The sequence below is a fragment of the Falco rusticolus genome, chromosome 12, assembly GCF_015220075.1.
Source record: "Falco rusticolus isolate bFalRus1 chromosome 12, bFalRus1.pri, whole genome shotgun sequence".
Taxonomy (NCBI): domain Eukaryota; kingdom Metazoa; phylum Chordata; class Aves; order Falconiformes; family Falconidae; genus Falco; species Falco rusticolus.
The window spans coordinates 13,784,004-13,799,483 of record NC_051198.1 but is presented as its reverse complement, the minus strand read 5'-3'; the positions used below and the strand labels follow the sequence as shown (position 1 = coordinate 13,799,483).

At 38.1% G+C, this 15,480-nt stretch overlaps 1 protein-coding gene across 4 annotated transcripts in view; it reads right to left on the bottom strand.

Moving 5' to 3' along the window:
• Positions 1–4,800: 4,800 nt before the first annotated feature.
• Positions 4,801–15,480, bottom strand: part of ZFAND3 (zinc finger AN1-type containing 3) — a 145,678-nt gene continuing 134,998 nt past the window's right edge. For 3 of the 4 annotated variants that reach the window (XM_037405153.1, XM_037405154.1, XM_037405155.1), the window contains one exon: positions 4,801–7,516. In XM_037405153.1, the coding sequence (XP_037261050.1) occupies positions 7,362–7,516 (155 nt within the window). In that variant the 3' untranslated portion in view covers positions 4,801–7,361. Of the gene's footprint in view, positions 7,517–8,896; positions 9,143–15,480 lie in introns of those variants that run through there. The other variant, XM_037405156.1, reaches the window with a different exon arrangement.

The following is a 15,480-nucleotide window of genomic DNA, read 5'->3' as shown; positions in this document are numbered from 1 at the left end:
ATCTCTGCTATTACATTGTCTTCATACAGACTCTGTCTTTGAACATGACAGTTTGTGGGGGGTGTTGCAGTTGATGAGAGAATTTGCAGAAGGGATGCTGGAGAAGGCCTACAGCAAATGGAGACGCCTGGAAGTAGAGAAATGAAGGCCTGCACGGATGTTAGCCCATAGGCTGACAGAGGAATCGGAATAGCACGTATTTCCCTGCTCCCACCAATTTAGCAGGAGTTGCTGCCTCAAACAGAGGCAAAGTATTGCTGTTAAGGTAGCAGCTGGGATACAGCCAGCATCACCTAGCTGATCCTACACTTAACACCTGCATCCTTCAGACTCCCATGCGCCCAGGAACAGCCTGACACACACTATGGAAAAATATCAGTAACCCAACTGGTAGCATTTGCTCAAACTTCTCAGTTCTTAAGGGGGAGCATTTTTAATGGAACTGCAAATGAGCATAATGGTGCTTCCAGGACTAAGTCTATAGTAGTTGATAATGATTAAACTACAGCTACTATTGAACAAGCAAACTGAGATACTGGGACATGCTACATTTCCCTGGAAGACAAGCCGGACAAGGACTGATTATATGTATGTGGGTGTGCAGAAAATGAAAGTTGTTTTTAGCCCAGCAGAGTAATTCTGCCTCAGCCATCTGACATCCCAGGAGATTTGTATACATGCACATGTACGGAAAGATCCATTTGGAACTATTATTTTTGAGAAGACCTGAGACCAAACAGTCAAAAACAGAAAACAAGGGTGCAGCGTGACTTGAAGATAGTAATAGAATTTGTAACTAACTGCTGTTTAACTGATTAGCGTTTTAATCTATATAAACATGGTGGGTAATGGAGGGGAAAGTCTGCACACAGACAGTACGTTGGGTAACATCTCTGGCTGCTGTGCACGTGACAGACTATCCAAAGGAGCAGGATTCATGCAAAGCTGAGATGGGAGGATCAGTTAAAACATTTTTAGCTAGCCATTGTTGTCTTAAAACCCTAGTACAGACAAGAACAATTGTGCTGGCAAACAGTAGTTAACTCAAAATTTCAGCTTATTCTTGGAGCTCATCATCTTCCGCATGCTGCTGCTAAACGTAGTATGTTAGAAGACATCTCCAGAAACTGCTCCAGATAAAGCTTTCGGGAACCTAAAGCAAATATAGTATACTTTAAACACTGCAGAAGAAGGAGGAAGGCAGGGGGAAGAGACAAATTATTAATAGAATGAAGAAGGACTAGCAGAGGGCTTAGATTCTCTTCTCCCTTCTCTAAGAGTCTTGCATTTATTTGCTGCTTTGAAAAGCAGAGCGATGAGACTAAGCATTTCAGGAGCTTTTTTTACTTTTAAAACTTTTGTTTAGCTTGCTTAATGCACAAGTGCTGATCGTGCACACCTTCCTTCAAAGGATGATACAGTGCCACACTTTTTTTTTTTCTTAAAGGATTGCTACTTTGCTTCAAAGAGACTCTGAACAATCTAAGAGGAGGAAAAAACCCCAACATTTTTAAGTGTTCTGAGAACCCTAAAGAGAGCTCCTTCTGGTCTTGCATCTCTGATACAAAGGATTATTTCAACACTTTGCTTTCAGAGATTTCAACTTTTTGCCTAATTTTTTTTTTTTAAAAAAAAAACAAGAACAACCGAAACCCCATAACCAACCCCGAAGTGTCTAAACTCTAGTTAGAATGTGGTTTTCTATCCTCCCTGAGCATGCCTGGTAGAGAGAAAGAGTCTTCCACAACTCAGAAAAGAATAAAAGGGACTAAGCAACAAGGAAATAGTGGGTGCCATCTTCTGCCGACAGACAGAGTAGGTCTCTGTAATTTTATTCTCATCACTTACACAGTCACTGCACCATGCTACAAGTTCTTAACTCACAGCACCCTATTGTGCTATGTGCTATAATAACCTATGCATGTTATTAGCTTTGCACAAACTTAGCAGAAAGGAACGTTCTGCTTATGGTCAAACCATTGCCATCAACACTTGCTACTATCTGAAGAACAAAACCCTTCTGTTAAAGGATGCAGTCATCTTTAAAAACTATATATAATTTCAGTAATCTTTTCCTAATGCTGCAGATATATTGAATTTGAAATAATTTACAGTTAGTCTTATAAAGTTCTGCTTGTTTTTCTTCCAAAGAAAACAGCAACATATTGCAAAATAGGAAGGTCCTGTAGCAAAATACGTAGTTATTACTAAATAATCCATCAAAAATGTTTTCCAATTATGACAGTCCTGTTTCATTTCTTTGCATATAACATATGTTGCAGAACTGACTCAGACAAACTCTAGACAGGTATATTCACAAAGATAGAGCAAAACAGTTTTCTGTAACACCAAATCAAGAAAGCTGGCGCTGCTTGGCAAGTAATCATTTGCATCTTACTGTTGCATGATCTGAGCTGACTTGAAGATGAAGGTGGATATGATCACTGAGCACTTGCCAGTTTGCATCCTCTGCCTCCTGCTTTCATGCCTTCTTTCCTCCTGACTCAACTTCCAACTGGAAGATGAGGCATGCAGAGTTTCCGGGAAGGTGCAGATGAACAATATCACAGAACTGAAATTCAAAACCCCCACAGCCTAACATCCAAACAAGGACATCATGTCTGCATTAAGTTTCAGTTAATTGAAGAAACAGCCTATCACTGTAGTAAAATACACAAGGAAGTTATCACTTCTATAGACCAACGTGCTTGAACTAATGTGCAGGGGCTTGCAAGAACAAAGTTAATGCTTTTTTTTTCCTGTGCCAAGTACTGAAAAGCTAAAAAGAGCAACATTCAAGCAGAACTACTTTCAAATGCCCAGCTGCACATTCTGCCTGCCCCGATGAAAAGGAAAAATGAATGAAGACTAGGAAGAGAAAGAAAAGTATGTCCTTCTCACTGATGTCTTTGGGAACCGTTACATTAATGCTGCTGGAAAGAGCCAGTCTTAAGTTTGTTCTCCTGAAAAAGCTGCTGATAGAGATAAAGCCTACTATTGCCCAAGCTCACCATGTAAAATGTGCACTGTGAGTACTTTAACAGTTTAATGTTACGCACCGTGTTTCCAGCGTGGTCCTTTATGTAGCAGGTATGTACGGCCAGCCACAGCTAAGCATAAGACTACGGACTGATTGCACTAGAACTGTATCCTCATGCAGCAGCTCCTACCACATCGGCTTTTGGCTTGACCCACAATTTACTACAGAATTGTGCAGAATTCTAATCAGGTATTTGCATGATGAAATAGTTCATTTTAAGTAGTGTTGTCTTAAATATTTCCATTTGTTTTCTAGGGATAAAAGTTCCCAGGAGCCTATACATTTATTTCCAGTGTGAATTGGCTACAATCTCATTGTGACATTAAGGGATTACTTTGATTAGACCTTCTCTTTGCCGTTCCACTGATGACTGAATTTCAGTAACCACACTACAACAAAGAGAACATTAATTCATTTGTCTGGGCACTTAACTATGTACACATCAACTGTACGCATAGGTGTTGTCAATTACTCCTCTGGTGCCTTTATTGGAATCTATTATAAAATCTGTATTTTTATGGCACCATTAGTATGTCTTCTTTCCTAGTGAGTCTTTGTACTGGAATAGTTATTGTAAGATTTTGAAAAAGTGCTTTTATCCCTTAGAGATTTGTATCTAAGTTGTACCATAGTCACAGAAGAAACAGCTATGATTGTAGAATGAACTGAACACCACAATGAGTACAAAGTCAAATACAAACAGGACATTGTGTTCACAAGGCCAGGGGATTATAGTTTGTCCAAAAGGAGAAAGTCATGCAAAATTCAGGTTTTGGATGTATTTGTCATCTTCCATGGAGCAGAAAAAAGCAGATAATATTCCTTTTGGACTGCTGTAATTGCACCAGGACTCTTTTCAGGTGTTGCCTGTGTACTGCTGAAGAGTAGTTCACGTTCTCAGGTATCTCATTTACAGTTACATTGTTTCTCATTCAAGACACTAAATTGCTTCAAAACAGAAACTGGTGCAGTTAAGGACAAGCTCTGACATAGCAACCTTCATGGGCAATTCTTACTTTTCCTTGAAGCCTTGGCTTACACCCACCGACAGGTTTGAAACAACAAAAATGCAGAACTGTTTTATGTAACTTACCTTTACTACAACATAGCCATCTTGTTCAAGAATCACAGACAGTTTTATAATTGAGAGTACCATATGAATTTGAGGAAAAAAATGGGTGCACGTCCCATGGATCAGACACAATTTCAATTCCAAACGATTTACAAAATTGTTTTTAAATAATCACCTTGATATTCTCTCTCTAACAGTCCATTGCTTTTTTTACTAGCCTTGTCTTTCTAGCATCTAAATCATTAAGAAACAATAGTTATTATTCTACTTATCCATTAGGAATAGAGCCCATTATGACTTGGAATATAGGTACTCAAGGTGCAAAAGTTGTCAAAATGCATGAAAGAACATTTAAGACATTAAAAAATATTGATGCCAATGATATAGTGTACAGGATGCATTTGACTTAAGAGTATGAACAACTGGTTCATTTGATTACTGTACCTAACCTCAAAATTAAATTAAGCAAATTGGCTACAGTAGATTTAGCCAGATCTGCTTACAAATAAATCACTAAAACTTGACAGCCGGCAGAAATATTATCCTCCCCTTCCAAACCAGCAGAAAATACTGTCCACCTTCCACCAACTGTAAATTCAGCTTAACGTTACTGACCTAAAATTGGTATTTTCCCCATTCATATTTCTTACATGAAATTACAGCAGAAATGGTGCAAAATAGCAAAATCTGTTGGAATAGGCAGAAAGGAATTCAAACTTTAATCTGATTGGTTTAATTTTTTTTAGCATGAGGAAAAAGAATAAAGTTACAAGATTCTTTTAATATTTTCACAATGTTAAACTAAAACTGAGCTCTAGGCTACATGTGTAAGTAAATCTAGAACACAAAAGGGTTAAATAAGATCTTCTTTTAAGATACAAGAACTTAAGCTTTCTTTACGTTTAACAAACTTCACAGAACAGATACTGCAAAGGAACAACCCCCTCCCCAACTTTTTCTTTAAAGTGAACATTGTCCATAATTCACATGAACTTTAAGTAGTGTTCTCTCAAGAGCCACCTTGAAACCGTCTGTGCACTTGTAACGAGATTAAAGAGAATATTAAGAAGGAACAAAATAGCATCTTCAGTATTAATGCAGAAAAGTCTTGTGTATCAATCAGAATGCCCATCAAATGCTATGACAGGATTTTGTAGGAAAAGAAAGTGCGTATCACAGCAGCCGCCAAAATCCGTGTTTTTTTTAAACTCCTCACAGCAAATGTAAATCACATCCTTGGACAGTCCCTCTCACCAGGACCACTTCCTGAAAATGCAGCACATTACAGAAGATTTTGCTGCTGGTTTCATATTCTTGAATAATAACAAGAATTAAAAAAAAAACCAACAAAACAGCTTGCCTTTTGGATAGCTTGCATTTTATAATGATGGGACACTTCTGATTTGCTTCATGGTTAATTAACGCTAATACAGTCAGATGCTGAGTGTGTGTGGAGAGACGTGTATATATATACTCTTCTTTTTTTTTTTAAATGAGTTGTCTCCTTGTTAAAATGCTCCTAGCTGGCTACCGAAGTAACAATATAATTTGGCCTATAAGGAGTTAGTTACCTGCAACAAGTGAAATGGAGGATGACTCATACAAGCTTAGTCCCAAAACACTGGGTTTTTTCAAGTGACGCGTTACTTCACCCCTCCGATGTTTTGTACCTGCCCAGTATTTGAAGATAAGACAAAATCCTTCCTTCCCTCAGGTTTGCTTACAAATTTACCTGATTGTTAATACCACACTAATAGACTGAGAAGCTAAATTCACTCGGGATTAAGCTGGGCCACATCGGTACACAACCTTTTTACCTGCATAAACCCTGTTAGGCAGCAGGAGACATAGCGGCTATTGTGGTTGCTTTTTTGTTTCCAAACTGACAAGACTGGTGCAATTCAGCTCAGCTCAGCTCGGTGTGACATACCATAATACAGAACCATAGGTCTAAACAGATCCAAAAACATTCTACTCCATGTAATGCTTTTCACATTCGCTTGCTATACTTGCTTTGCAATAGATGCGGGCAGAGATTTTCATGAGAGCGTTCAGCTGCATAGAAAGCGGGCGGGCATCGCCCGTTTGATTATCTCATTGACACTCTGGAAGCGAGGAACACAAACTCAATCTGATAAAGGGTGTTTTACCGGTTGTTCCCCAATACTGTTACTGAATTCCGTTTGCTACAAAATGTCCTTTTTTTTCCCCCAATATATAAGTCTAGCTACAGAAAGTCAGTCTGTAGAATCCAGCCATGGCTACTGTGCTGTGAATTAGCCTTATTTGATCAATTATCAGATACCTGCACTTAGCAAAAGGCAAACAAGAGCCAATCAGGTTTCGGCCGGTGGGAATGGCTGCACTGCTCAAGGTATGTGGAATCTGTTCACACAACTCATAGAATCTCTGTGGATGCCATGTAAAAAGTATGCACCATTTACTGCTCTGGGATGGAGTTTGCTTTAAAGTGAGATCATAATTTAACGGAGAAAAAAAAAAAAAAAAACAAAAACAAACCACCCCAAAACAAAAAAAAAAAAAAACAAACCAAAACCCTGATAGGTTCTTTATAGTAAGATAGATATAAAAATTTTTCATAAGAATCTCTGTCCCCCTTTCTTTTTGGCTTCCTGGGAAGAACCAGAAAGATGTTCCTACCCCAAAAGAATCCCTGATGCTGGTGACGCTGCCTAACTCAAAAGCCACACGCGATGAAGGCACGAGTGACCAGTCAGGTCTTCTGGGCTTAAGCAGCTACAGTTGCTGCTCTTAGTAGTATTTCACCTCCTCAAGATTCACTAGCAGTGAAGAGGTGAAAGGCTGCACATTAAACAGTTTGTCCGAAAGCCATGTGCATAGCAAACTTTTACACCAGCGTCTATACAACTATTTGTTTTAACTCTGCAGCTGGAATGTTTCCAGCATAAGGCTTTTAGAGTGACTCCAGCAATAACAGAAGCCTTTGGATTTTTCTTGTTTTGTTTAAAACCACTAGCCATGCTCAAAAATAATATTTCTTCATGGTTTATTTTTATAGGGAGGCTAGCAGGCACCTTAGTAACCAGCCAGAAATCAATTTCAACCACCATCAACCCTAAACTACAGTACCAGGACGGTTGGCTAAAGAAAGGAAACTGATTGGCTGTAGTCTGAAACTTGCCTAGTACAAGGTGTCCGGCTGACTTTGTCCTAAATAAGGCTAACATTAGTGAACTAAGAGAACAGCATTTGGTTGCAGTCTTGCACTCAGGAACATCCTTCGCCAATGCGTTGGCAAGATCTCCCTACTTTCCGATCCAGTTTCACCATTTTCATAATGGCTTCCTCACGTCCACGTCCCATGTGGTCAAACGTGCAGTCATGTTGTTCGGGCAGGCGATGTAACATACAGAACACATAACCTACCATGGAAAGGGAGAAAAAACCACAACAGTTAGGGACTTGGTTATAGTGGCAGATTCTTACCTGAATCACAGGTAAAGGATCATCTACTGGCGGATGACTGTTCTCAAAAATTAACACCAGCTTTAAGTTTTTACTGATCTTCCCTATGGGTTATTAATAAATACTGGGTTATTTATTGCATTTTTTAAAGTATTTATCAATGCAGTATCAAAGCTCAAGTCGTATGAGGTTTGGGGCTTTATTTGCCATCCTCTCACCTTATAGAGGAACCCCCAAAATAATCTAAACTAGCTATGCCCAGACAGTAACAAAGCTAATTTTTTTTTTAAAAAAAGGTGCTGATCATCTTCACTGAAATCTTCCCTACTTTATGTGGAGTTGGTTCTTGTTTCTGGAATTCATGCCTATGGTACTTCAGGCTGAGCTCCCAAGCAGGCATTCAAGTCAGGACTGTTACATCTAAGCACCTTGCTTCCTCCTTACTGCCAGCACCCCAAGTTCACAGCGACTGCAGGAGAGCTCACTGCTCTGCTGCTATTCCAGTTTGCAGAAGCTTCACTTTGTGAACTGTTCTGACACTAACTGCGGGGGGTGAACAGGCATTTGACATAGGGATATGTCAAACCACATAATCTTGTCTGTAATGGAAAAGATGAGGGCTATTGTCTCTTTGTCTAAATGCAGTCAATGTTACTCAGTTTTCCAGGCAGCATGTGATTCAGGAACACATGTCAATATTTTTCCTGTGGGTGAGGAGGGCATCTTCAGTAGCCACCTCTTTCTAGTCTACAAAGAAATTTGGCTTCTTTCTTATTTAGCCCTAACATTTTATAACAGTAAAGAAACTGCCTCAGATTTTCTACCTCTAAAATGGATGTTACACAGTGATAAGCAGTACTAAGATGATACAGTATGGAAAAGAGTTACACAGTTACAGGGCTCATGGTACTCCACCATATATGAAACAAAGTATGAAATCACCCATGCTGTAATATTTTTCATGTCTGATGGTGCAAAGAGCATCACTGCCTCTCACTGAATGCTTTACGTTACTGCTGCTCCTTGAATGCTCAAAAAATATTAAAACCATAAAATGATGATATTTGAGACAAAAAAGGATAAAAATGAGTGACTGATTGAGAGATCCTGTGTTTGTGCATATATATATATACACATACACACAAACATATATTAAAATACATGTGTAAAGTATTTCAAGATCCTGGACTATAAAAACATCAATTGTAGGAGAGAACAGGCTACCTTTATGTTAGTGTAATTGTTAAGAAAACAGAAAGGGAAAAAGTATCGCACATGCAATGATTAAAAAAAAAAAAAATGGGGAAAAAAATCCGATTTATCTTTGCTCTTTGTTTCAAAAGCACCAGCTATGAAAATTCATGTCTATTATCTGTGCCTGGCATTGAAACACAATTCTAGGAACAAAGCAAAAAAGACAAGTTTTCTGTATTTGGTACGTGGAATTCAGAAATACGGACAGAAAGATGCAGATTGAATTGATACGTATCTTGCCCCTTGTGATCATTGCCTTCACTTCCATCTCAATCTGGGTCATACCACACTCCAAATACCTTTCTTGAGGTGCCAAAAATTCAAGGTTTCTGAATGTTAAAATAAAAACACTCTTGGACCATCATCTCAATACGGAACAGGCACTTCACTCAATTCTCTCTTAGAGAAAACATGGTCTGAAGGCTTCCCTTATTTCTTGAAGCAAGACTTCAAATTACTGAACCAACATCCAGTGCAGGCACAAGAACACATAAATACCCAACTAGATGAGCTCAAAAAATCAAGTTCATCATCTTATCTGCAACGGATGTGTAACAAGCACATGCAAGAACCCCTGCATATATGGATTGGGCTGAAGTAATTTCAGTCCCTTGTAGGTAAAAACTGGTTTTAAATCCTGATAGTCATACAGATGTCTGCACATGATTAACTCAAGTAGAAATGCTATTTAACATTATTTAGAAGAGATCTTGAACAGGTTTACAATCTTCTATGCAGCTTCAACAAGACCCTTTTGACAACTCTAGAATAGATATACAACATGACCTATCACTTTTGAACATGACCTTTCAATTGCCCCATCTCCTCATGGTCTACAAAGCATCCTGCCTTTTGTGGATGAGCATAACTTCATGATGTTCTTTTCTAATTTGCCACCCCCAATACATTCTGTTCTGTGCTTTGCCCTACCTTTATTTCTTTTTTGAACACCTTTTAGTTTTTTTTATAGCACCTGTTTTCATGTAGGAAGATCCGTACTGCATGCTATATTTATTCCAGATGAAACAGATTATTTCTTTTTCTGTTTGTCAAGTTTCCTTACGCATTCTTGAACAGCATTTCAATAACTGTCCACAAAGAATGGCAGGTGATTTTCATATTCCCAGACTATGGGAAAAGTATTTCTAATTTCAGCAACTAAACGATCTAAACTTGTCATTCACATATCTATTTAAGTATGTACTGCTGATTAGAACTGATAATACCTAATGAAAGAATACCCAAGCACATTTTGAACACTATTAAAATGGTTTTGCTATATTGGCTGTTCTTACGGAGGGGGTTTATGATTGTTGAATTAGTAATGGGGATCTTCTGGAAGTCTCATTTCCGAAAAGAGACTTCAGATCTTTAGTCCCTTACTCCAAATGCCTAAGTCACCATCTTTGTGTATTTTATTTAAAATTTAAAGGACTTGAATACTGTTATATAGTATCAAGTTGAGTAACAGTAGTTCTGAACAATTTTTCATTAATTCAGAGTGGATATATACAAAAATTCACGACTTGCTTCTTCACTGGTCTGGAAATTAGAGTGGACATTCTGTGGTCTTCATGTGCACAGGTGCCTGCTGTTTTATCAAGACCATCAGTTTTTACAACAGTTCCATTATTAAGTTATGTGCACTGGGGCAGAAGGCCAATATATGTTCTTCTATTTTGATCCTTAAAACCAATCCGTATTTAGAGGTGAAACCTTTTCTCCCGAGAACTCTGCTTTTATGGTTATAAAGCAAGTTAGATAAATGAACCCTTGCGGTGTATTTATTGTTAAGTTCATTATGGGAATGTATCAAATACAGGTTGTCTCCCCTAAAGGATTTTACTGCAGAAATGCTTCCTTTACCACACTAGAACTTAAAGGCAAAATAAATCACTTTCTGCTAGGGGAAAGAGCACTGGAAAAAGGAATCCATCTGCCAACTAAAGTTAGTTTACCCTAGTCATCAACCAAAAATATGCTAGAGTTCCACTCCAAGCATAGAGGATTTCCATCTAGTAAATGTAACAATACATCTCACAGCATTGCAATGGTTGTTTTCTGATCTTAGAAGTAAACCATGAATCACCTACTCCTCAGGCCTCTAATGCCAACATTTTGGAAAAAACATTATGTAGTGCCTCAAAACCTTTGAGATCCTGTAAGTACCCCAGAAACTACTTCACAATGTATCATCAAAACCCTTATTTCCATTTCATCACCAGAGCATACATGGCTAAACCCTAAAGCATTGTACCATCTCTGCCTTACTTGTGCCCAAACAGGTGTATGAGTCTTTTGCATAGGACATATACAAAAAATGTAATATTTTGTGTTTAGGAAGTTTAAGATTGCACACAAGCAACTGTAAAGTTGCTTTCATTATTCCTGAGGAATCTGCTGGGAAAAGGCAACTGGAGAGGACAGAAAACGAAATAATCTTCCATATTCAAGACCAGACAATACAGACTACAGTTTGCTATGTGTGAGTGATGATGAAAAATGACTGTATTTCCCTCATTGTTACATTCAAGAGCACTGGCTAGATGGAACTATGGCCTGACAACAAGCAAGTACTTCATCTAAAACCTACATTCAAATCTTAACTTTCTGTCTTCAAATTCTGAAGAGAGTAAGCTGCTAAAATACCAATAAAATCATATGCAAAGCATCAGAAACAATTCAACTAAATGGCATAATCATCCACAACACAAAAACCAAATTGTAATTTTGGAGGTCCCTGATTTTGTTGAATTTCTTTTTTCCCCCTCTTTTTTAACCCAACAGAATGTGGTCAGACTTTCTGGAACATGGCAAAAATACTCAATAATTGGATTACTGCAGACTGCCAATGGAGAAGCACAGTACAGTGGTGGGACTACTGTAGTGGATGTCCCAGGCCAGGCATGGAGTCCCAGACTCTTCCTATGTACTGCTAGAGAAACACCACACTGTTACATAAAATACATAATAAATATAATGATCCCTGTTACATGAAGAGCATTGTAAGAGAAAGGAAACTCCTTTTTCTCCCACCCAGAGACTGTGGTCCTGATCTCACTGACGAGACAGTCAGAATGCTGCTACAAGATGACAGATTTGTTTTGTTTGTGAGCATGCTTTGAAAAGTGGTGGAAGCTCCAAACAAGCTTATTAAATATTTATACAACTTAAGTCATTTACAAAGTGACTTAAAAACATTTAAAAGTGTTCCTGTTTGAAACACCTTGATGTATATTATCTAAAAAGCAGTTGCATGCTGCCACAAGTACCCTGATATTCAGTATATTCATACTTTGTTTTTTAAGGACAGAGAGCATATTTGGACTTTGCCATACAGCGGATGTGTCACATGGTTAATACAGTCGTTCTATCTACTGAAGAAAACTGAACCTCGCTTAAGTAGAGATACATTTTTACATTTCTAAAAGCTAAACCATTCTAATATCATTGCTGACGTTAAAAGACGGAGCCATTACCAAGTACCATTGATCACCTTAATTGTTCAAGCTAAACATTGATGTTTTCATGTCATACAGTAACCACTCTGGAAGTTTAGCCTTATATACTACAGTGACCCCTTCTGATTCATCCAAAGAAGCTCCCATTGGTAGGTAAAAGAAACTGAAGTCAGTATTACCGTACAAAATCAGAGCTTCTGACAGTTTTAAATCATCTTACCTGCCCACTAGTACTGCTATTTATCATTCCCAAGTCAAAAGGCAGTTCAAAACTGCCAGTATTTGCAGCTTACGCCACTTGCAAATTTTATTTAGTAAACCACTTGTGTTTGTATAGCTCCTCTATACAAAGCCTAGTCAAAAGCAGTCTTAACAATGTCATAGACTTATTCCTGTGCAGAATTCTGTGCTGTGTGCTTTGGTTCTTCACATGCTTCACAAGAAATTTTACCTTTCTTGCTAATTTGAGATTCTAATCAAGAGGTTCAAACAACTTACAAGTACCTTGTAACCTTGAGAGATGAAGGTGCTGCAAAAATTCTCTATCAAAGGTGTATTATCTAACAAGGTATGTGTGAGTCCATATGCAGATTCCTGTGCAAGAACAGATTTTAATGGATCTTTAAAAGGTGAACGTACGTACAAGATATCATACACCACAGCAAAAGCAGGCAGATTAGCCAGCAGAGAAGATTAGATCATGCTACTGCAGCACTGTTCAGAATAATTGGACATCATTCTCCAAAAGTGTCTAGTAATCCCCAAACAACACTTACGCATCTTCCCCATCCTTCCAACCGGAAAAATGATTTAACATACTGTACATGCTATTAAAAAAATGTGGGAGGAAATATTTTTTTCCTTTTTTCAAGACCTGAAATAGGTAAGAAATGAATGTAAGAGTAGAACAAATAGCTGCCAAGATACAAAGCAAGATCCTAAGGACTTGTACATGCAGTACCTCAGAAAACATTTGTTTTCTGGATTTGAATGTAACCCAGCTTGCTCCCCTTAGTATTTTGGAGATTTTTCAACCTTATTACAGAAGGCTGTAAAAGTGCGCTATAGTCCAGCCTCGCAAAATGTCCAGTGTAGCCTACACGCACTGCTATTTTACAGTATAAAAATATTCCAGTCTGCTGATATCTTGTACTATTTTCCTTCTAGATGGCTCCATTCTTGCACATACTCTTAATTACCTCTTCTCTCTCATCTGTGGGGAGTGCTCTGCATTGGTATGGTCAGCTTTCACTATAGAACTCAAGGAACCCTCAGTTTTACTGACATTTTCTATAAAACCAAACCAACCCAAATCTCAACACACTAAACGACATGCATTTGGAAAGAAGTCAGCTAAACTGTTCTGTTCCCAGATTTACAAGATGTTGTGGACTTTGGTTAAGTGCTAAGTAGTTCGGAATAACTTGGCTAGGAATCTTGTCATTCATTCTCAAGGGGAAAGGGGAGTAAGCCACATTATGGTGAAGCTTTTCAACCAAATAGATGTATTTACTAAAATTCCACAAAACATAGCTTGAGGCAGTCCTTTCTATCATTTCCACCCCAAGAAAAGTGGATAGGGAATGTTAACCTCTGAAGGGCTCAGAGTTAAAAGTCTCCAAATATTAATGCACAGTATCTTAAAAATTGCCCTCTCAAGGCATTTCAGTTCCATGTTCCTTCAAAAACAGCACAGCTGCAAAAGATTCATGAAACATACATTAGGAAGAAGTGTACTTTTCTTATTAACTTATTTTTCTAACCTTTTGCTATGGTCACTGCAACGCCTTGCAATATTTTATTCTTTATATAGATCATCTATACTCACTCATGACAACCAAAATGATCAATAATGGAATCAAAAAGTGGAAAAGAAAAAAGGTGGTATGAGACATCTTAGAATGTTTCTTTTAATCTGCCAACCTGTCCCTGAGACTGGACATGCACTTGGGACTTCCATCTTCTCTTAAATCAGTCATAATCTCAGCTTCATGCTAGAAGCACACAGCCCTGTGGCATCTGTGATGCTACATAAAATTTAATGTCTGAGACTCAGGATGCTTACAAGATGCTGCAGATTCATTTTTTATCTCTACTACTGGGTTTATGCTTAGGAGAAAATAAGGGAACAGGGGTCTTTTTTTCCTTTCTTGCTCTACTTTGCTATGTACCACAAAGAGGGTAAAGCAGCATGTGTGGAGCATGCACAAAAAAAGGTATTAGTAAAAGAAAATGCTCAGGAAAGGAATGGATGAAATTGTATACAAAAGAAAGATGACACCATCTTAATCCTGTAACAGCCACTGGACAGGTATGGTTAAAGATTCTGCAAGAATTCTTCAGACTGCAAGGCAAAGACTTTGTATTTCCAAGTTTAGTCACGTCTAATTTGTGTTTGAAAGTGTCTTCTGCCTGTTTTCTTGAAGATCATAAGCCTGGGAAGCCGCTTTAGGGAGCACGCAAGAGATGTGGTTTTGCACTGTGGAGACTCTGCAAACAAACTGTGTTTTATCCCAATTTGTGCTAATTTCAAATTCACTTTCCTATTTATCTTCCTACTTGCGCAAAAAGCTGTCAAACCATTTTTTCCTACATTGAATGTGACACAAATATTGAGCAGAGAATTTATACCACTTGAGGACAGAGCACATGCTCATTTTTTAGGGTTTTGTTTGAATCCACGATTTTTAAGGAAGTTCAACATAAGACACTATTCTACTCCTTGACTTTGGAACTAAGAACTTCTCAAAAGAAATTTTCTTCCTATTTCTTTGAAGACAGTGTATTTGGAGTGGGAAAAATTGAGATATGGCACTCTCCTAGATTCAAGCCCTGCTTTTTGCTCTAGCGGACACCACCTACACAGATGTAAGGAGCATCTTCAGGAACAGAACTGTTTTCAGTAAATTATTTCTGAACTTCAAAGTATCCACAATGAATTAAAGTGATAAATACAGCATACCTGCTTTGTAATAGCAAACTGAAATTAAAAAAGTTTGCTGTGGGTCAGGTCTTACTAAATACCACAGGTGTCAATCAGAATCATATCTCAGCTCTGCTATGTACCACAAAGTAAGAGTGGTTAAATCTTTTGGTTTGGACCAAATATTCTTCCTGTTCTACAGAACACATGCACGTAAGAGTAACTACTACAACACAACTCCTTCACTCACTATGGATTCATGAGTTAAGGCCAACATCTATCA